The 23,041-nt window shown below is 37.1% G+C and overlaps 1 protein-coding gene across 3 annotated transcripts; it reads right to left on the bottom strand.

Moving 5' to 3' along the window:
• Window positions 1-1,239: 1,239 nt before the first annotated feature.
• LOC100640995 (microtubule-associated serine/threonine-protein kinase 3-like) lies at window positions 1,240-23,001 on the bottom strand. Of its 3 annotated transcripts, none has more exons than XM_019995374.1 (25): window positions 22,798-23,001; window positions 14,823-15,092; window positions 12,729-12,817; window positions 12,281-12,357; window positions 12,086-12,149; window positions 10,602-10,701; window positions 10,484-10,537; window positions 9,759-9,895; window positions 9,432-9,714; window positions 8,807-9,074; window positions 8,388-8,446; window positions 8,250-8,308; window positions 8,110-8,197; window positions 7,808-7,894; window positions 7,524-7,696; window positions 6,745-6,815; window positions 6,570-6,683; window positions 6,280-6,390; window positions 5,713-5,949; window positions 5,233-5,356; window positions 4,765-4,896; window positions 4,148-4,473; window positions 2,546-2,694; window positions 2,417-2,491; window positions 1,240-2,339 (listed from the first exon to the last, which is right to left on the bottom strand). In XM_019995374.1, exons 1-25 carry the CDS (start codon window positions 22,903-22,905, stop codon window positions 1,488-1,490), a joined length of 4,107 nt encoding a protein of 1,368 aa, XP_019850933.1. In that variant the 5' UTR covers window positions 22,906-23,001; the 3' UTR covers window positions 1,240-1,487. The 3 variants fall into 3 exon arrangements, with proteins under 3 accessions (XP_019850933.1, XP_019850935.1, XP_019850934.1); XM_019995376.1 differs by lacking the exon at window positions 22,798-23,001 and adding an exon at window positions 22,478-22,605; XM_019995375.1 differs by lacking the exon at window positions 22,798-23,001 and adding an exon at window positions 22,072-22,140.
• Between the last annotated feature and the right edge of the window lie 40 nt (window positions 23,002-23,041).

Raw genomic sequence — 23,041 nt, 5'->3', positions numbered from 1 at the left:
ATCAGACGAATCCATGTAGATTCATGTAACTTGGGTGGTTCTTCTTTGCTTATTCCAGGAGAAGCTAATTTCTTCATAATTTTTTTTGAGGCAAAATCTGCTATAGCTGGTCGATGAGAAGTGACAGTATTATGATGAGAAGTATTGTTATGTGGACTGCTAGAAACTTTATATGGGGAGTTTTTTTCATCTGTATGCAATAATTTTGGACCTATAACAGGAGTACCAGGCTCTTCAGGTGATACTTCAGATTGCTTTCCTATAGTATCAGATACCATATGAAGCAAATCGTCATCTGAGACTTCTTTCCAAACTTGATCTCCATCAGCTAGTATTTCAATGGCTTGTACAGGACGTGCAGCAATGGGTATACTATTGTGTTTAAGAGGAGGTTTCTTGTTAAGCAATAAAGCCTTGAATGCTGTCTTGCCAACGTACGGAGGCCCACAAATAATTATCTTTATGTTAATTAAAGATACATATCCTTCTGCCATTGCTCCTTGCAATATTGTTTTTGCTGACTTCATTCTTTTCACTACCATCTTTTTAACCTTCAATTTGTCAAAATAAATGTCAACATATTCTTTAGTTCTTGGGCAATCATTCAAAATACCATCCAAATACCTATAAAACCCTCCATCACTTTGATATGCTTTAGATCGATATATAAGTGCAACAGAATCAAATCGCGAACAATATGCTAATCTCAACTTCCAACACAGGCTACTATACTCCTCATCACTCATCGACAACACCATATTGCCTATTGCTAGTAATGTACTAAAATCTGGATACTTTTCATGTATATACATGCTATCACTGAGTTCGTTATCACAATAATTTCTGATGCTTAGCAGCTTCTCTTCTTCTACACCTACTCCTACTAATGCCTCATATAAAATTAGCAGAGTGTCCTTGTATCCTACTTCGACTACAAGTCTGTCATAAAGTTCAGAGAAAGTCTTGGGACTTATTTTGGAGCTTAAATAGAAGCTACAATGATTACCATTGAGCCTCCCATCATAGTAATAGCACAACCTATCATCTTGCTCAATTCCCAACCCTTCAAGAGCTAACTTGATTATTTTCATCTGTTCACGACTGATAACAATGTCTTCTAGCCTCATAAGTTCCATCAGAGAAGTCTGGGAAGAAATAGAACTGCAGCAAGCCATGGCCACCCCGCCTGGTTCACGGGGCGAGGCCAACATTACCTGTGTTTTAACAATTTCATTTTCATTTATTATAGCAGGTTTAAATTATAACACATGAACAGGTGAGGAACAAAGAAAGCAAGAGTTAGAGGAAGGGAGAGAGAGTGAAATAATATAAATAATAATTATTATTTTGATTATGAAAACAAACAGGCAAGACGTAAACGTAAGTCACAGCAAAACAAGAAAAAACAAAAAGAAAGAAAAACAGCAAAACGGCAAAACCAACAGACTAGGCACAAAACGAGACAAGAAAGATAAACAATGAAATATTTACATTATGAAGCTGACAGAGTCTTTCTTTGTTCGTGGTATCGTACTCCTCTCAAGTGTACTGAATTTACGCGTCTTTCCACCACTACCTCCACCACTTCCTGAAACTTTATAAGTCTGTTCAGGGGAAGGGGAAACGGCTCTTTTAAGTAGCGGAGAAGTATGAGGAGAAGAGTTCTTTTTGGTCGCTGCGGTAGATAGGAAAAGCTCGCTAGAGCTCACGGATTTCTTTGTATGTGTGAGGAGACTCGACTCGGCAAACATCGAGTGACGTTCTTTATGAGTGGTTGGAGGAGAATTGGGAGGCGTGGTCGAGGAGAGATTTTGTACGGAGCCGGGTGGGCTGCTATTTGGCGTAAGGACGCTTGATAGTGCAACGGGTGATGTTGAACGGGCAAGAGGTGATACCGGGGTCTTTCCGTGTTTTGATGAGGTACTGCCGCTCCCAGATTTTCTCCAGTGCTGACGGACTCGGTCTTTCATTGACTCCGCCCTCCTCGGGGACGAGGAAAGTTTCGGAGATCCCGAGCCAAAAGACGATGTGAAAGACTGCGAGGTCGTGTCAACGCTTCGCATTTTCCCGCGACGGAAAAAAGAAGGACGCTTCTTGACACGAGACGAATGTTTCCGTAAAATTTTCCCAATTCTTCTTCCGAGCCATGGTATCCTCTTTCTAGAGTCTTGCTTTATACTCGTCTGATCTAATGGTATCGTGTGTATGGTGAGGATGGAGTTTTCTCTTTCACGCTTGTGTTTGGGCTCTTTGGAATCTTTTGCCTTCGCAGACGCGTCTTTCTTCGAGTTCTTGAACATTAAACTGACAACTTGGACATGTTGTAGTCCAGTAACAGCCTAAAAAAGAGAGAGAGAAAAGGGGCAGAGTAGAAAGAATTGTTTTATTAAATACTTATGATGGTTTAAATACATACTTCTCCATTGATGTGTGTCACTAACATGTTTGGTCTTAGCCCAGCTTTGTAGGCGGGGCCATCTTTATCGACAGACTAACAAAAAAACAAAAAATAAATATCATAATTTTTAAAATAAAATAATCTTACCTGGACTATATGATGTATTCTATAGTTGTTGGAGTCCCCTATATAAACTCTTATTGGTTTGAGTGTCATTCCATATCCTTTACGATCATTAGCAATGACTATTGGTGTGACTGCCATTGAGTTACGTGGACTGGAGGGAGACCCATCGCCTAAGAAAAAATAAAGGAGTATCGTAAAAAGTGGCTACAAAAATGTCTCAGTTTGTATGACATTCAATGTATCAACTTTGAGCTGATTTTTAAAACTGGCCAATTTTTGAAAAAAGCAAAGGCTATAATAGCCCATGGATTTATCTAAAAAATGGTTCCAAAATCACCCCAAATTTTTATTACATTTTTTGATGTATATTGATGTCCTTATGCTATGTAGAAAGTTTGAGCTGATTCCGACAAATATTTTTTGAGTTATGAGCATTTTTAAAAACGGGCCAATTCTTGAAATATACCCAAGGCTATAGCCCATGGTTTTTTCCAAAAAATGGCTCCAAAATCACTCCAAATTTTTATTACATTTTCTGATACATAGTGATGTCTTTATGCTGTGTAGCAAGTTTGAGCTGATTCCGACAAATATTTTTCTAGTTACAGCCATTTTAAGAAAAACGCCAAAACTCTGAAAAATACCCAAGGCTATAGCCCATGGTTTTTTCCAAAAAATTGCTCCGAAATCACCCCAAATTTTTATTACATTTTCTGATACATATTGATGTCCTTATGCTGTGTAGCAAGTTTGAGCTGATTCTGACAAATATTTTTTGAGTTACGGCCATTTTAAGAAAATGTCAAAATTCTGAAAAATACCCAAGGCTATAGCCCATGGTTTTTTCCAAAAAATGGCTCCAAAATCACCCCAAATTTTTATTACATTTTCTGATACATATTGATGTCCTTATGCTATGTAGCAAGTTTGAGCTGATTCCGACAAATATTTTTCGAGTTACAGCCATTTTAGGAAAACGTCAAAATTCTGAAAAATACCTAAGGTATTTTCATGGAGCCCATGGTTTTTTCCAAAAAATGGCTCCAAAATCACCCCAAATTTTTATTACATTTTCTGATACATAGTGATGTCTTTATGCTGTGTAGCAAGTTTGAGCTGATTCCGACAAATATTTTTCTAGTTACAGCCATTTTAAGAAAAACGCCAAAACTCTGAAAAATACCCAAGGCTATAGCCCATGGTTTTTTCCAAAAAATGGCTCCGAAATCACCCCAAATTTTTATTACATTTTCTGATACATATTGATGTCCTTATGCTGTGTAGCAAGTTTGAGCTGATTCTGACAAATATTTTTTGAGTTACGGCCATTTTAAGAAAATGTCAAAATTCTGAAAAATACCCAAGGCTATAGCCCATGGTTTTTTCCAAAAAATGGCTCCAAAATCACCCCAAATTTTTATTACATTTTTTGATGCATATCAATGTCCTTATGCTACGTAGAAAGTTTGAGCTGTTTCCGACAATAATTTTTCAAGTTATGATCATTAAAAAAAAACGAGCCAATTTTTTGAAAAATACCCAAGGCTATAGCCCATGGTTTTTTCAAAAGAGGCTCTGAAATCACCTCAAATTTTTTATCACATTTTTTCCTGATTATCTTACCAGGGGTCAATGAAGTTGATGTTATTGCAATATTAGACAGCTGATGATGTCTCGATTTACTCTTCATCCTCTCCCCACTGCTTGGCCTGTACTTACTACTCCTCCCAGTACTACCACTAACGATGGGTCTCTCATCATTGGACGAGGGTGAGTGGGGATGTTCCCGTTCGTCTAGACTGTAGCTGTGGGTGATGGCGAGTGGTGTTCTCGTCCCTCGCAAGGTCAAGTCAGCAAGTATTGTGTTAGTTGAGGGTTCCTCGTCAAAATCATCAATATTAGTGATAGGACCTTCTTCTTCTTCGTCTTCTTCGACACCTCCAGACTCACTGAGAGAGAGAGAGAGAGAGAGAGAGAGAGAGAGAGAGGGAGAGGAAGAGAGAGAGAGAGAGAGAGAGAAGGAATAAATACATAATTAATTACATTATAGTAAAAGGTAATACAATAGTAAATGTACACATTTTTAACTGAATATTTTGGACAATTATTATCATTATTATTATTATTAATAAAGAACACATTTAGATGCAGAATAAAAACATATTAAGCAAAAAATATATTATATAATAATAATAATAATAATAATAATAATAATAATAATAATAAATTGTCATTCATACCTTGTTTCATTGAGAATGTTTACAACAGGTTTCTCCAGTATGCTGGTGGCTGGCTCCTGTTCCACAATACCGCTGTCCCTGTTAGCCTCCTTAGAGCCATCAAGGCCGAGTGTTGAATCTGTCAGTGATATCCTAACAAAGAGAGAGAGAAAAGAGAAGATTTAAACCCAGGAAGCTGTGTTAGAAAGTAAACATAGCACAAGTCAGTAATCCGGGAATGGGACAAAATTCTGTGCCATTATTAACTGTACAAAGCTGTTTAATGTATTTTAAATGAGTGTTACAGGCAGAGTTTAAACAACTATAAATATAGAAGAATGTAGAACATATGAATTAAGGCATTCAAGTACACATGTAAGTCATACAAATTTTTCAATATTTATATCAATTGACATTATACATCGTACATGTAAATGGAGTGACAATAAACTTATTGCCAAGCTTCATTCCTTGGTGGCTGGCCCTTACCTAAAGCTCTCATTGAGGTACATTCTTGGAGCAGTAGAGGAGAAGTTATCAAAGGGTTGATCAGTATCACCGTCCGGTTCCTCGTCACTTGCAAATTCATTTTGAGGATATCTGTTTTCACGAGCTGTAGAGAGAGAGAGAGAGAGAGAAATGAAACAGTAACTAGTAATCCCTATACATCGATGTACATGTGCTATTCTACATACTAAAACAGATATCAACAAGGCTGTACATGTACAAATACATGCATGATCTTTCAGTTATTGCCAAGAAATGTTAAAAATGCTCAATCACTAATTCAAAGAACAAGGAAGGACAGTCAACCAGAACAACAACACAGCATCAAGAAAGAGCTTGACTTTAATCATGCAACACAAATAAATGTACATCTACAACATGTACATGAGGTTAAACTTAGTATTTTTTGACTTATATATTGTAAAATGCATGTACTAACATGTATAAAAACATTTGACTTACTGTCAAAGTAACTGGTGTCATCATCTCCTCTTAGCTGTGGTATAAACTCCGCCTTTGTCCTCAGCAATAGGTTCCAGTCTATCTCGGAGAAGAAAGGGTGCGACTTTACCCCAGACACGCCCTCTCTCGCCGTCGACCCCAGCCTATACATCGGATCAAAGCACATTAGCTGACGGACGAGGTCTTGAGCGTCATCAGGAATCTCATCCTCTTCGGGGAAAGAAATGTGAAGATTTTCTGGAGGAGAGAGAAAGAAGATAAAAATGTATGTACACGTACAAGTCCTCCTTATAATGTATATGAGGTACATGTATAGGCAGAAAGTAAGAGTTGTTGGTCATTATTTTATTGCAGTACTTTAAAATGAATTGACTGTTTAAAATAGGAGACAGCATGTATAGTGTACTACAGAATACTAATGAACAATAGATTTAATGAAAAGGTCTCTAGAACATGTCCATTTAAAAACAGCTTAGCAAAATCTCTTAATATTTATAAGCAACTCTTGACATTGTATTAAATCAATGATTCATTTATTATGACATGTATATCATATACATATATTACCATTAGTGATCTCTTCAAATAGGTCCTGTATAGTTGAGCTCACGAATGGAGTCACGCCCATCATCATCTCATACAGTATCACTCCCATTGACCACCAGTCAACAGGAAAACCTAAACATAAATGACACGAATCATAATTTTGAACAATGACATACATGTACACGTACATGCATGTATATGTACATGTACATGTATATGCAAACCAGTGCATTGAGTCTAGACATTCAAATATTACGTGTGTAAATTTAATTAACTATTTGCATGTACATGTACATGTTATGTTAAATTACCATAAGGCATTCCCAGGATAACTTCAGGTGCGATGTAGTCCGGTGTTCCGTAGACTTCTTGATCGACAAACTGATAGTCTTTGGCCCAAGCATCTTCTATGACGTGAGCAGCATCTGGAGTAAGGGGAAGGAAAAGGGGCGTGGTTATAGGTGGGCGTAGTTATATTCGGCTTACAGTTTGTGAGTCCGATCTTAGAGAGACCAAAGTCGGTTAGTTTGATGTGTCCTTCTGAAGTGATTAGCAAACTGGGAGGGAGAGAGGGAGGGAGGGAGAAAGAGAGAGAGAGAGAGAGAGGGGAGTAATATGACGGCTAGCGTAAACAGCAACAGATTAAATCAACAATCAAAGGTGTGAGTTACATCACACAATCCAGTCACAACAAACATATGATGCAAGATTACACAACACATCATACACTATAACTACATGTACATTCCTATACATGTACATGTACACTGTTGTAGTGTGTAGTTATATGCACACGATAAGAAATGCTAATAATACATATACATGTATGTATGTACATGTATATGTACAATGTAAATTAATTAGTATAAACTACAGAAGTAAATTAATACATTAACTATCCCAGAGAGAAAAGGGTATCAATTAAAAATAAAATACATGTACTTTGATATGTGCCTGTACATGTTGATATTATAGACTGTATGCATGTACATGTACCGGTACATGTACATGTACGTTCAAATTTTCGAGTGTTTAATATTTTGTGTTTTCAATGACATGTGCTCAAAAGTTAATATTCGTGTGAGCTAATTTTCATGTTCTGGCCATAGTCTACATACAATAGAATGGCATTAGAGGTGGTTTAAATTTCGTCGATTTAAGATGAGCACAAAATAACGAAATTTAATACGCCTCGAAAATTAAGACGCGTACGGTATGTGATGTACTTGACATATTGTACATGTATACATGTACATTGTACTTACTTGTCTGGTTTCAAGTCCCTGTGGATGATCCCGTGACTGTGTATATATTCCAGGGCCAGTACTGTCTCAGAGAAATACATAGTGGCTAGTTCAAGTGTCAGATACCCAACGCCTTTTAAGAGTGCAGCCACGTCTCCTCCCTCAACGTACTCCATTACCATGTACAGGTGTTGCTGCGGAAGGGAAGAAATAATTTCGTAAAAATTCGCATAATTAGAAATTTAGTTATTTCTCATTTAATTAGAAATCTCTTTAATTAGAAAGGTATAGGATATAGGACTCACTCTTGTCTGGAAGGTGCACCAGAGACCAACAACAAACGGGTTTTCAGAGAACGTTAGAATGTCTCTCTCGTTGAAAACACTCTGGACCTGTGAGGTGGGCATTAATAAGAATAAAACATGCAAAATTTAAATACACATTATTCTATAAGTATGAAAACATGTACTGTACATAGTACTCTCTCTCCCTCTCTCTCTCTCCCCTCTCTCTCTCCCCTCCCTCTCTCTCCCCTCCCTCTCTCTCTCCTCCCTCCCTCTCTCTCTCTTTCTCCCTCTCTCTCTCTTTCCCCCTCTCTCTCCCTCACTTGTTTCTTCATTATCATCCTCTTCTTGTTAACTTTCTTCATGGCGAATCTCATTCTCGTTTGCTTGTGTCTCACAAGGTATACAGCACTATAAATACACACACAAATACGTCACGTGACTATCACATGATCAGGCTTACCCATAAGCTCCGTTACTAATAATTTTAATTACATCAAAATCTTCTTTTCTTGGTTGGATCTGTGTAAAACAGGCATTAAATAGAGTGGGAATAATCGGGCGTTAATTGGGAGGGATTAATTTTTAATAGTGACGCTACCTGGTCAAGTGAGAGATGTAGAGATGAAGGTCTTTCTTTGGACAATTTTGGAGCAGAATCTGAGAGATATAGAAAAAGAAAAGTCAGTTACATATACAGTTACATGTACATGTACATGTACGCGTGTAAATTATTTTAGCCTATATATATAATTACTGATAATTCAAAGGTTTTGATTAAGTTAAAGCTATTCATGGAAAGTATTAATAGTCATCTTTAATTCACACAATATGACAGCTAATAAGCTAAAGAATGCAAAATATAAGTACATGTACATGTACATTGTACGCACATACTGACATATACTTATACATGCATGTAATGTAATGTAGAGTGCAATACATGTACATTCAAACCTATACTAGTTATACAACTACAATTTATACATGCATACATGTACATGCACATTGTAAATGTACCTCCATCGTTATTTTCGAGTGTTTGGTTCAGCCTGTTTAGTATATAAGGCATATGAGACGAGGTCAGTTTCTGTAACCACTCAGAGCTCTCTCCTCCCTCCCCTTTAGCTCCTCCTTCTCCTCCTGCCAGCTGAAGGACGCTAGCGCTAAAAGCGTTTGGATCAAACTCTATTATTTCGACCAGTCTTGCCACGCGGGATATGACTGTGAGAAGTTTCCTAACTAGCTGATTGAGCTCAGGGGATTCAGCACCATTTCTCTCGCGAACCTACAGAGAGAGAGAGAGAGAGAGAGAGAGAGGCAATTAAATACGTGTATATAATTACAGCATTAAAAATTTAAGTATACAGAGTCTCAAGTTTCCACACAACCTAAGTACATGTACATGTATATGTCTCAGAAAAAATTATAAAAATAGAGAATTCTTTCCTTTTAAATTTTAGTGAAATTTCGCCCAAGACCGTGTCTATAGTACAGGGACTTTGGCCTGATTTTGAAGCAACTTTTAAAATTTATCAAAAATCCAATTTTGATTGAAACCAGTTCAAAATATTTACACAACATAAACATACATACATTACATAAAAACATGTACATTTACATACATTCCCTTCCCTCTCCTTACATTAGTGACTGCTTGAAGAACATTCTCCGAGAACTGAATAAACACTTCTTTACTGAGGAGGTCATTCTGCGACTTGAAGAGCAGCTCCCTTGCAAACTCTAGTATCTGATGACGAGCAAAATTCACGTTTGAGTCCGAAAACTGTCTATTAGTCTCAGAGAACTCGTTCATAAAAGTAACCAGCTGATTCTCCATCTCTAGTTTCGCCCGGGGGTATTTCTCCCGGAAAATGGCATGAGTATCGTCAAGATCCAAGAGGCTCTCTCGTGGAGACCTCTCCGGGCTACAAAAATATAATTAGAGGGTGTGGTTATGGGTGTGGCTTACCTGAGACTTCGTGCTCGGAGCCTGTGGGTCGCGATGTGAAGGTCGTCGTCCACATGAATGCTGCTACTGCCACTGGAATCACTTCTGAAGTGCTTACGTAGTTTCGCGAAATCTTCAGGAGTTGGTGTAGTAGGTAACTAATAATAAAGGAGGAATATGTTATATAGATGTACCTGTATATGTACATGTACAGGTACATGCATAATATATGCACATTTAGAGTAACAGATAACAGACCACGATATAACAGGCCACAAAAGTCTATCAAGTTTCTGAGAAGTACTAACAAAGCAATGCTATCATAATAAACACATGTACATGTACAACTAGCCTTGTACATGTACATGTATACAACATGTACATACTATAGATGTAAATGTGTATTCTCTCTCTCCTCTCTTTCTCCCTATTACTACATGTACATGTACACAACATATACACAGTGTACATGTACATGCATCGTACATACATGTACATGTAAGTATGTCTTATACATGTAAGTACATGCATATTTACGTCTCATACATGTAAATGTGTATTCTCTCCCTCTCCCTCTCTCTCCCTCCTTGTATATGTACATGTACATGCATCATACATACATGTACATGTACATGTGTATTTGCTTTCTCTCTCCCTCTCTCTCTCCCTCCCTCTCTATCTCTATTGCTACAAGTATATGTACATGTACATGCATATTCCAATAATGGCTGGTTGTAGGTACTCACTTGGTTGTTGGTGTGATCTTGTGGGGCGTGTATGTGTTCCTGAGAAGGATAAGACTGCACAGAAAAAATGTAAAAAATATAACAAAATAGAATAAAAAAGAAGCCCAATTGAACTCACAGAGAGAGAGGCAGGTGAGTCAGTGGCTGAAGTATAGGTAGTGTAACCAGAAGACTGAGAGACTAAAGACCAACGCCTCATGTCATTCCTCATCTCAGACCTAACAATAATAATAATAATAATAATAATAATAATAATAATAATAAGCATGAAGTTTTTTGTTCAGATATTTCATTTTAAAAATGGTCGTAACTCAGCTACATGTATAATATGAGATATAAGCACTTTATCATAATAATATGCATCTACATGTACATGTACATGTACATGCATATGCATATGCATTATAGTTTATAAGGTAGATATAAATTCAAAAAATAATATTATTACAAATTAAAGCAGTTTTCTCTAATACCTGCAGCTACACAGATAGTCTAAATGTACATATAAAAGCTACATGTATCTCTATATATTAATTAAACAGTCAATTGGCTACTGCTTCTATAAGCTAATTAGAAGCTAGTACATAATATATGCACTTTATACTGTGCTACTACATGTACACACAAGTATACTAACTGTGCATTACACAACAGTATGCCTATAGAACACTGTCAACATGTTTACCCTCTCTCTCTCTCCCTCTTGTTATTTGAATTATTAATATACTTTAATCAATGATAAACAGACACTAGAGTCAATAACAGATAGCCTTGTCAAACTCGTGTTGTACACATGTTTGCTCACAAAGTGCAGTGAATGCAAACACGTACAAGCAATCAGCTAATTATCATACTAAATTATACTGAGTTATACTGAATTATACTGAGTTATACTGAATTATACTGAGCTATACTGAATTATACTGAGCTATACTGAATTATACTGAGCTAATTGTAATAATAAATAATAATAATAATGTTGATTAAGACTATCCTTGTCTGTCAATCTTCTTCTGTATATTCGTAAAAATGTCAACCTCTGTCCCTCCCTCCCTCCCTCCCTCCCTCTCTCCCTCTCTCTCTCTCTCTCTCTCTCTCCCCCTCTCTCTCTCCCTCTCTCTCTCTCTCCCTCCCTCTCCCTCCCTCCCTCTCCCTCTCTCTCTCCCTCCCTTCCTCTCTCTCTCTCTACGCTATTCCCTACTAATTACTATTACGACAAATAGTAGTAATCCTTATGATAATTATTAGAGTACATGCATGTACAATACGAGTACACATACATGTATAGGTACATGTCTACATGTACATGTACTATATTCCGATAGTAATTACTGGCTAGACTGAACAAGAGGAATGTTGGATTGGGTAAACAGGTACTATACATCTCATCATACACTCAGCAAAACTCACGATTAATCAGAGAAAGAGTGCACCATTAGCTATCAATTAATATTCACAGGTAGGAAGACACAATATCAATTCATAATAATAGTTTGTAACAGTGAAATCATTACCCTATTTGTATCACTGTACATGTATACATACTGTATAGCAAGTATTAGTAATAACTGATATGTACATGTACATGTATGTTGTATGTACCTTCTTCCATGACTAAATCTCTCAAAATTTGTAATAGAAGGAGACCATGTTCTAGGGCTGCCACCTGTGCAAGAATAGTAATAGTTACAAATTACATGTATATGTACATGTACATGCTATAATAGTCACTTCCTCTCCCCCTCCTTCTCTCTCCCTCCCTCCCCCCTCTCTCTCTCCCCTCTCTCATGTCCTTACAAGGTGATGGGGAGGATATACGAGGAGAACGAGGCGACTTGGGCTGATTGAGACTCTGAGTTCTGCTAGGAGGCAACCTGAGGAGGGAGAGAGAGGGAGAGAGAGAGAGAGAGAGAGAGAGAGAGAGAGAGAGAGAGAGGGAGGGAGGGAGGGAGAGAGAAGAGGGGAGAAACAGAGAGAGAGGAAAAGGAAGAGAGATATGCTAATCAATTTAACTATATAATGACAATATTGACACTAACAAAAAGGAAATAAAAATCAACACACACACACAACACAAAATCAACAACAAAAAATCAGCTAAACACAGTATAGCCAAATAAACTCAAAAATTAGTCACAATTTTTAAAATAACTGAAATTCATTAAATACATGTACATTGTACATATGTAACACATTGAAATAAGCACACTACATGTACATGTATATACATGTACATGTACAGTACCTTAAATGGGCCGATAGATGATCTGCCAGTTCTGATTCATGATCATGATCTTCAAAACTTTCCTCCGGACTAAACAATCCAGTAGCAGTCTATGGAGGAGTAAGAGTAGACAATAATTATAAATAAATATTTAAAAGTTACTTATTAATTTTTTTATAACATAAACGTACACATGTACATACATTGCAGTAATTATTTTCCAATATTATTTATTTATTGGAGTCATTAATCAACCCACTTTCATTAACAGATTACTCGTTAATTTGCGATCATTGAAAGAATTCTACAATTACAAGCCCACACAACTCCCACAGTCCACTAGGATCTCCCCATACAATAGTACATGCATATACATAATACATGTATTAGGGATATTGTGGAGTAGCTATAGCCTCTTTACTAAGGAGAACATTGGCCTGTCCTTAATACATGTACAGTATAAGTTCTTTATTAAGGACACCATTGGGCCTACACTACCTGTCCTTAATACAGAGGTGTCCTCATTTTAGAGGTAGTTCTTTAATAGGTTTGTACCAATTGGGACATTATAAAACATCCTCATTATAAAGGTACTTTGCACTGTATGTATTTGTAATGAACATGTACATGTATATAATACATACTGTAATAGGCAAATATATCAATAGTACAATGGCTGCATGATTATTAGGTGATGGGTCATACTAATGTCCAAAAGGAATATACTACATACATGTACATGTACAATGTACATAATCAGGTAATGTACATGTATATAAAGTGTAGAAGAACTCTCAAATAGAAGAAGCCTGCTGTGCTCAAATTAAAGATAGCAAATAAAGTCTTTCCATTTGGGAGCATACAGTGGAAGCATTATCAGCTCATTAAACAGCAAAGAGTCTACATATTCTACAATAGGAAATCTTCAATGAACCAGCTAATAAAGCAAACACAGTATTATTATTATTATTATTATTATCATCATGAAGCATAAAGGAAGTCATTAGGGAGGCTGTTACTCTATAAAGTGATACACATCAGGACAGCATTACTTGTACAGGAGGGACAGCATGGCTCGACTAGCTTCCTGGCTATAGACTATGACACTGTACTTCAAAAAGCAATCAATCACTCTGGTATTGATTGTAACAGGCAAGCTTGTATGTACAAGGAAATGGAATGCAGCAATAGAGCAATACATAGTAATCTATACATAACCAATAGTGCTATAGGATTATATATACTTACATGGGTGCATGAGAGTGCTATTGTATCAACTGTTAGAAAGGTTTGATTCCAATTTGGATATGCTATATTAATACTAGTGGATGTACTGAAGGATTGAGCTGAGTCAATCTGCAATGGAACAATGCCTCAGCTATTCTACCTTTGATCATAACATACATGTACATGTAAATTTAAATGTACATGTACATGTAAAAGAATAACTGTACATGTACAGGATAAAAATAGCTATGCATATAGTACTGTCAATATAGACTTAGGAAACACACTATAGTATGAGCTATAGAGCATCACTATATCAGTTGGTTATACCAAGAGTACATAATTTACAGAGAGTGTCTAACCGCACTATAGTAGCTGAAATATGACAGCGTAGAACTAAGTCACGTGAGACCAGAAGCGTGGGTGTACTTACTAAAAAACACGTGTAGAAGTTTGCATAAAAACAGTGGAGAAAACTTGAAGAAGCTTTAGACATCATACTAGTATACTTTATAATGCTGCTGAAGTCTGATATGCAGTACTGCTATAGCAGAGGCGCCAAAACAGCCAGTAAACCTTGTTGAGCAAACTTGGCAGCCATTTTTTCCTACACAGCCACACCCAGTATGCGGGAATGCCCAAAGATGCACAAGAAAAGGCTACGCGGTGATATTTCAGCTATTATAGTATGGTTAGACACTCTCTGTAGATTATGTACTCTTGGTTATACTATATTCTCAGTATCCTGTACTTAAATATTTTGCAAACATTATCAGCAGCAAAACAATTTAGCTGTGGCATATAACAGTTGAATAATAAACATGCTCAAATTAATAATCAATATAATATAATATAATTAATGTACATATGTACATGTATGTTACTTACTTCGGGTGACAATGAAGGATCGCTCTTTCCAAGTTGTCTCTCGCGATACCGCGACCAGTTAGGTTTCTGAGACGAATCGACAGGTTTGCTTCGCCTTAGTCCGGTTCCGGATCGATTATTAGGAGACCCCTCCCCATCCTGGGGCGGGGTGTGCATCGGAGAGGAGCGGGACTGGTGGGTTGGGTGGAGCATTGATGACGTCATTACAGGCTGGGACTTATGTCTGAATTTAAAGTTTGGAGGCAGCGTCTTATTCAAACCGTCATCATACTAGAGAATGAGGGAGAGAGAGAGAGAGAGGGAATTAATAACCATATGCAATATTAATACATCATAAACACATAAACTGGTTTATTTGTAAACCGGTTTCAAACCGGTTTAAGGACATAGAGTAAACAGGGCTAAAGGTTGTAATCTCACATGTACACATACATGTACATATAATCCAATTTACACATGTACATGTACATGTACATGCATGTATATTAGTAAGTGCACATGGTACATGATATCATACAGTGGTTGGTTGATACTAGTCAGGAACAAGCTGATGGTGTTATTATAAGAGATAAGGTTAGAGGAGGAGGAGGAGACACAGATTAGGAGCTACAATCAGTAAACAACTCACTATTGGCACAAGCTACACAATCACACTTTGTACTATATAGCACGTGACATATATGTATAGTGATTCATTTCTTAAACTACATGTATATATATTGAATGTACATGTACATAGCTACCAATTCCTTCCCTCTTCTTTCTTAAAGTAACTTAACATTGTTAGCTAGATCTAAAAGGAGTTTAGGAGACTATTGGTCTCCCAAAATTTACTCTAGATCCAACAGCCTGTACCTTAATTGCTAATGTTGCTTTAATTGTGTGTGTGTGTGTGTGTATGTGGATCAAGAGATGGAGCGATCGAGTGACTAGTAGAGGAGTGTTTGTATCAGGGTGTGTAGCACTTCAAAGAAAGAAAGGAATAACATTATAATTAATTAAAAAATGACCTGTACGGTCTAGCATCCACACAGGAAGCAACATTAAAGACATTAGGTATGATATAGGACCAGCTGTTGGTAAGCGTATAACAACCGCCAACTCCTACAACTCTCCAACGCAGCATCTCTTTGTTTCTATAACTCTCCCACTTCCATAAACACAAATGATGTCTTTCATCTTATCCTCTCCCTCTATTCACATATCACCTAAGCTTGTTTCTTCTTTAAGTTGAGATTTTCTCTCTCTCTCTCTCTCTTTCCCTCCCTCCCCCCTCTCTCTGTCTCTCCCCTCTCTCCCTCTCTCCCTCTCTCTCTCTCTCTCTCTCTCTCCCTCCCTCTCTCTCCCTCTCTCTCTCTTCTCTCTCTCTCTCTCACCATTATTCAAGGCCCCAATTAACACTACACAGTTGCACTCTCAGCAGTACCTCACAGAGATTCTAATAAGATTCATTCTCAAGCAATAATATTCAAAAGGTGAGTGTGGGGTTGTAATAACTAAAAATACCCACACACCAACCTAGACTGATATTCATGGGCAGTCCCATGGGTAACTATTGACATTAAATGCATGCGAACGGAAAAAATAAAATTTAATGATGACACATTGATAATTAAAGTGAATAAAGAGATGTAGAATTCCCCCATACATCCTTTTAGCTGCCAAAATGTACATGTACATGTAAGTGTACTTAATACATGTATGTACATGTACATGTACATGAGTATGAAAAGGTCAAGAAAAAAACAGCAAAAGTAACACATTAAAAAAAAGAAAAAAAGGACACTCATAAAAAGACATACTTCATATACATGTACATGCACGTGTACAACACTCATTTATTAAAAATGGACACAATTACATGTTCATGTAACACGTAACATACATGTACATGTACATGTATAGTAAGTGTGTGGAGTATTAAAAGCACAAGGCAGTACAGTACATAACTGGCCAATTGGCACAACAGCCAAAGGCTACACTGATAATATATCAATAGAACAAAAACAACGAAATATAATAGCAGAAGATCAGAGAGAGTGAAAGCTCTATGGTATGGTACTTGTACATATCTTATATCTAGGAATAACTCTATGGTATGCATATCTCACGTATCTACAAAGGACAGATACATGTAGGTATGACTATACATGCATAAATCAAATGCCTTTAATCCATAATATTACATCATACCGTCTATCTGGAAATTTTTACTGGGATTTTAATTTTACTGGATTAGAATTTCGCATAAAATTAGATAACCACTAAAATTACATGCCACATTCAGTAATACATGACACAGTCTTGTTTAGGAAAAATTAAATCACAGCACAATTTTAAGACACAGAAATTTTCTACCACACTAATTTCCTGATCTACAGTATTACACAATCACTAAATTGTAGTTTCATTGAGGATGACTGTCAATATAAACTACTCTAAATCTATTCCTGTGCTACATGTACATGTACATACACATGTTGATCATGAAGGGTCTAAGTTAATATGATAATAATGATCATTACAGTGATATAATGCAAGAGGACGCATTCATAAGTGAATACAAATAATGAGATGAGAGGGCAAGAGGTTAATGGTTCAAGTGATGTAGTACCTATAAGTGATAAACTTTAACATTTTTATAAAGCACTGACCTGTGTGGGGTCCCAGGTACATGTACATGTACGTGCAAGCTTTTAAACTATCTTTCCCCCCTTTCTCTCCTTCTCTCTCTCTCTCTCCTCTAAATCCACATTCATTTCCCTAACAATAGGAGTGTTTAGCAGACAGAAAGTAAAAATCACAACTGTAAAATAAACCAACATTGATAAACTGTATGAGCTACAGAATAAACACAATGATTCCATGAGATGTGGAGAGAGAGAGAGAGAGAGAGAGAGAGAGAGAGAGGGAGGGAGAGAGAGGGGGAGAGAGAGAGAGAGAGAGAGAGAGAGAGAGAGAGGTGAGCTAGTGTATGCTACAATATTAGATTAACATCAAAAGGTTTGCACTACACGCATACACCCTCCAACATAAATAGTGGACAGAGAGGAAGAGAAAACACTCAACAAAAACATTATAACTAACTACATGTACACGTATACATATACATATACATATACATGTATACATGTGTACATGTACATGTACATGTACATGTATACATGTGTACATGTACATGTACATGTACATGTATACGTGTACATGTACAGACAAAGAGTTAGTTGATGATGGCATAAATAAACAAAATATAGCAAAACAAAAACTAAGAGAGAGAGGGAGGGAGGGAGGGTGCTGGTACGTGATCTGATACAGACAGAGAGAAAACAAGCCCCATTGATCCGTATCCCGTAACACTATAAACAATATTCATATCATGAAACTAAAACAATATTCATGTTGTAAACGATAGGCGTATTATCATGACAAACAAGCGCTGATGTCATAAACTAATAACAACAATACATGCCTAAATTGTATAGGCATGCAGTGATTGGGCTAATGGAGTGGATACTGTGAAGACAAACAGAATGAGTCAGTCAAAACAGTAACAGTGAGAGTCTATACAGCAGATATAAAAAATACACAACTTATGTATACAATTACGTGTACATGTACATGTATATACGCATGCACTAACATGTTGAAACAATTAGATGAGGATGGTGAGAGAATTTTTAAAAGCATGTCTAGGAGAAGAGGAATAGAGGATGTAGATGTGGGTTTTGAGAGGGAAGGAAGAAACAGTGGGAGAGAGAGAAGGATAGAGGGGGGGGAGAGAGAGAGAGAGAGGGGGGGGGAGAGAGGGAGAGAAAGAGAGAGAGAGAGAGGGGGGAGAAGGAGAGAGAGAGAGAGAAAGAGAGAGAGAGAAAGAGAGAGAGAGAGGGGGGGGAGAGAGAGAAGGAGATAGAAGGGGGTGCCTGTGTTTGGTACACATATCTATTAAGGTGAGTTGTGCATAAAGGTGATAAAATACCCACACAGAGGATCTATTCAAATGTAACAGACTGTGTACATAAGCTAATAACAACTGCTAAATGAAACACATAAATAAACAGAGCAAATGTGTATGTACATGTATGTACATGTACATATACAAAATACACAATAGTGTCAGTGATACAAGTAAGTGAAGGGTACACCCAAAAATGTAAACAAGAGAGAGAGAGGGGAAGAGAGAGGGGAGGGAGAGAGAGAGGGAGGAAGAGAGAGAGGGGGGACAGGGTATTATAAAGAACAGTACACAATCAGAAGAGAGAAAGAGAGAGAGAGAAAAAGAAATATTAAGATTAGAAACGGCTAGTGCTTGGAAGGCCACATTCATGTGTGTGTAGAGAGAGATACCACAGTAAACATCAACCACTAATTAGAGGAAGCCTTAGCTAGGAGCAACAACACGCTCAAGATCACATGCCACAAAACACTTAAACACCACAGAGGACACCTCTTCAAAGAAACCAAGACATGTATACGTATGCACAACATGTACATGCATAAAAATATTTAAATATTAAAGTTGCATTGCACTTAAACCTCTTACATTGAGTTTAATAGAGGAGATTAAAGACAGATAAGATAGACATTTTAAAAGCAAGGGAAGAGAGAGAGAGAGATTATAAAAATAGCGAGTGATTTTAGACCCAATTACGTAGAGTCAAATTTCACTTTAAAGTACAAGGGGGAAAAGATATCTTTAAAGACATATTTATGATTGTGTTGGAAGATCATTCTTAATAATGGATTAAACCGAGAGATATAGATCATTAAGTGCTTGCTAAAGTGGACGTGACATGTATACATAGCAACACTTTATAGCCAGAGGGACTGGCATCCAGAGAATGCTAGACACTCTTACTAAAAATTAATAATAATATGCATTATATCAGAAAGGAATGAATCGGTACCATCTGTTCCACACACAATTGACTACATGGATGAATGTACAAAAAATATATGTACATGTACATGCATGTATATAGGCATAGACAAATATGGTATATAGGATTATGGGATCGAGGCACATGATAAGTGCATGTACATGTACAATGTATGTGACAGACAAGTCTACAATGATAACAGGTAGTCAATACATTCTAATGGTCTAATGGTTCATGAAATCATCAATACTATGTCATACATGACCTTTTATAATATTGTATGGGTCACTCTGATATATATATTATTATAACAAGAGGAGACTGAAAGTTTATAGTAGCTGAGACATGATTAACAAAAGTAAAAGTGAAGCAGTAATAAGAGATGGGGGAGATGGTCACACTCCCTAATTAAGGATATAGACAGTTAGTAAAGGTATCTCTCCTTCTCTACCTATCACCAAGAAGTACAGCATGTCCTTTTGACAGGATATCATCATTCACGCAAAACTAAACAGGATCACTCCCCAAGGCCCAATAGTGCCAATAATAATAATTAGTAATAAATAATTGGGAAGCTATACATCTTAGATGTAGATAAGGAAAGACACACACCATATAAGTAGATTCAGAGAATTACAGTTAGAGACCAGGAAGGAAATACAAGGGAAGGATGTGACACTAAAGTAGAAAATTGGATCACAATTAAGCCTTAGAAGAAACAAAGTTTTAATTGTCACATGAAACAGTATATCCTTAGATAGAAAAGTGAGAGACACTAAAATGACACATGAAATGCATTAATTAACACAAACACATTAACAGCTAGAAAAATATGGAAGGCATGGGCCCAAGTAAGGCATAAGGTTTTAAAACATGATCCTTATAGTGTGAGAGGGTGAAGCAACAATAAAGGCTTGCTTAAACTAGCATCTGACTTTAAGGAGAGAGAGAGAGGGGGGGGAGAGGGAGAGGGAGAGGGAGAGAGAGAGGGAGAAAGAGAGAGGGGGGGGGAGAGGAAGGGAGAAAGAGAGAGAGGGGGGAGAGAGAGAGAGAGAGAGAAGAGAGAGAGAGAGAGGAGTGACAAAATTAAAATATCTTGGCCTAGTAAGGCTTGATATTATAAAAGTCTAATTACAAGTAATGCAATATATTCCCACCCTCACTTCTTTCTCAAGTCACCCTCTACCTCTCTCTATACCGGCAACTTTTCTCTACCTTCACAAATACTAATTAGTATACGTCATAAAGGCAAGTTTATCTGCTTCTTGTACAAGGGAATGTGGAGTTGTGTATCTGAGGAAAGAAGTACATGGCTAGTTCCGCTAAGGAATTAACAGTGGCAGTGAGGAGAGGCCCTTCCTTACTCCCCCTGGCATTCCAGTATCATAATGAGAATTAACAATGGGAGGACATAAAGGAAATACAAGTATACATAAACATTATTATGGTAGATATGTACATAGCTGTTTATATACCTTATAACTGCTTATATTAGTCGTAATAAAAATAAAATGTTACAACTAAGAGATACACTCACAAACAAAACGTAATAGTCACTAGGTGTAAATCAGCATTGAAAATCAAAATTGAATTAAGCATAAAATTGACATTGCCTGCCTCCATATGGCATCTAAATTATTTTATACTATAGCTAGTATAGTCAATGAAGCATGATTATTAGACTATAGTACATACCATCATCGTATATTGGATAGTATTTCAATATTAAGCTAAGAATTTGAAAGACTTGTACACAAGCATGCATCATACACAGTATCAGACAAACTGCTGCCAAGGATGAACAAACAAGTAAAGATATAAACAGAAACAAAGGGGAAAGATAATGATATAATGACATGAAAACAAGCACATAACCAAGAGCTTAATAGATTTACTTATTTTCATAAGCCTACAAGTACCATGAAACAAACAAACACATGCTAATCACTCAATACAACAATTTATTCATAAACAAACAGACAGTGCTGTTACTCAATGCAACAAGAGTATCATATACAACTATTTCAACATCAAGAGCTTCCTTGTGGCAGAGAGAGAGAGAGAGAAATAAAAATAACAAATGTGTGGAGGCCACAACACCACAAGGGGCTGATTAAAGAGACTGGTTTACTAAAACAGATCGACCACAGTTTACACAGGGGCTGGGATTTGAAAACCATTATGGCCCTCGACTGGGAAGAGAATAATAAACATAGGAACAAAGGAGGGAAGTGATTTTCATTCAAAAAGAAGAGGTCATGTTTTATAATGCTACATGCTCTACAGAAGAAGTTTAAAAAAGCATGCACTACAAGGACAGCAAATATACAGGAGGTTGTCCTGTCTTACATTTCTCTCTCCTTCTCTCTTACCTTCCAGTAGCTATACCTGTACATGACAGTACTCTTAGAATGGGACAGAGTCATAGAAGATATGATAAATAGCAACAAGAAGGCTGGGAAAGGGGACCAGATAGATAGACTGTGCTCTGTATAATACTGATACTAAAACTGTGGGTGACTGGAATTTTATAGCATGAGGGAGTGAGTGACTCTGACACAGACAATTGACTTGGTGGTATTAACAGAAATTTGTAGTATTTTATCATTTTTGTCATTATTATTATTATTACAGGAATTGAATTCTTTGGCAACTTAATGAGCCAAAAAAAACATAGAAACACAACACAAATAGCCACTTTCTTAGAAGAGAAGGCCACATACAAGATGATGATTGAGAGAGTGTAGGATAATAACTCAAAAAAAAACATACACAAACCTCAGAAAATGTCAAAGACAAAGGAAGTAGTGTGGAGCTGTAGTTATTATAACAGAGAAGACTTGTTCTGTGAAAGGGAAAAGGCAGCCTGGGCGCTTAGTTCTGTTCCTACTTCTCTCCTGAAACCAAACAGAGTTTGGAGGAGAGGCAGCGCATATTATAAGGATGAGTTGTGGTATGCATACACACAACTACTGTAATAGGAGGAGGGAGGTGGGGGGAACGTGGCTTCGCGTCATTGCATACATTTTATCTTGTAGCAGAGCTTGTAGACAAAACAAGAGTACATAAACAACACCTCTCGCTCTCTCTTTGCTTACATCTTCTTCTTCTTCTTCTTCTTCTGAGGAGTCTTCCTCCTCGTAGACTATCTTCGGTGGTGCACGCTGGTCGCCGAATTGACCAGGGATTCCAGGAGATCCGGACATGGTGGCAAGGATTTTTGGAGGATTTTCCGAGAGGAGAAAACAATAGGAATGCTTTTACAAGGACTCTCGCTCTCTGAACTCTCTCCTTCAGCACTGGCTGACCTCTCTAATAATCATCTAACGCCTCAGGGCGAGG

Source organism: Amphimedon queenslandica, unplaced genomic scaffold, assembly GCF_000090795.2.
Source record: "Amphimedon queenslandica unplaced genomic scaffold, v1.1 AMPQUscaffold_13446, whole genome shotgun sequence".
Classification (NCBI taxonomy): Eukaryota; Metazoa; Porifera; class Demospongiae; order Haplosclerida; family Niphatidae; genus Amphimedon; species Amphimedon queenslandica.
This window is presented reverse-complemented; position numbering and strand designations above follow the sequence as displayed.

What these genes read in the sequence shown, in the direction of transcription:
- LOC100640995 (XM_019995374.1), bottom strand. Translation starts at nt 22,905, where the DNA reads ATGTCCGGATCTCCTGGAATCCCTGGTCAATTCGGCGACCAGCGTGCA. An exon ending in AGATTTAGTCATGGAAGAAG is followed by an intron (nt 10,702 to 12,085) that starts GTACATACAACA and finishes TATTATTGTTAG; the next exon opens with GTCTGAGATGAGGAATGACA. An exon ending in CTCCGAGCACGAAGTCTCAG is followed by an intron (nt 9,715 to 9,758) that starts GTAAGCCACACC and finishes ATATTTTTGTAG; the next exon opens with CCCGGAGAGGTCTCCACGAG.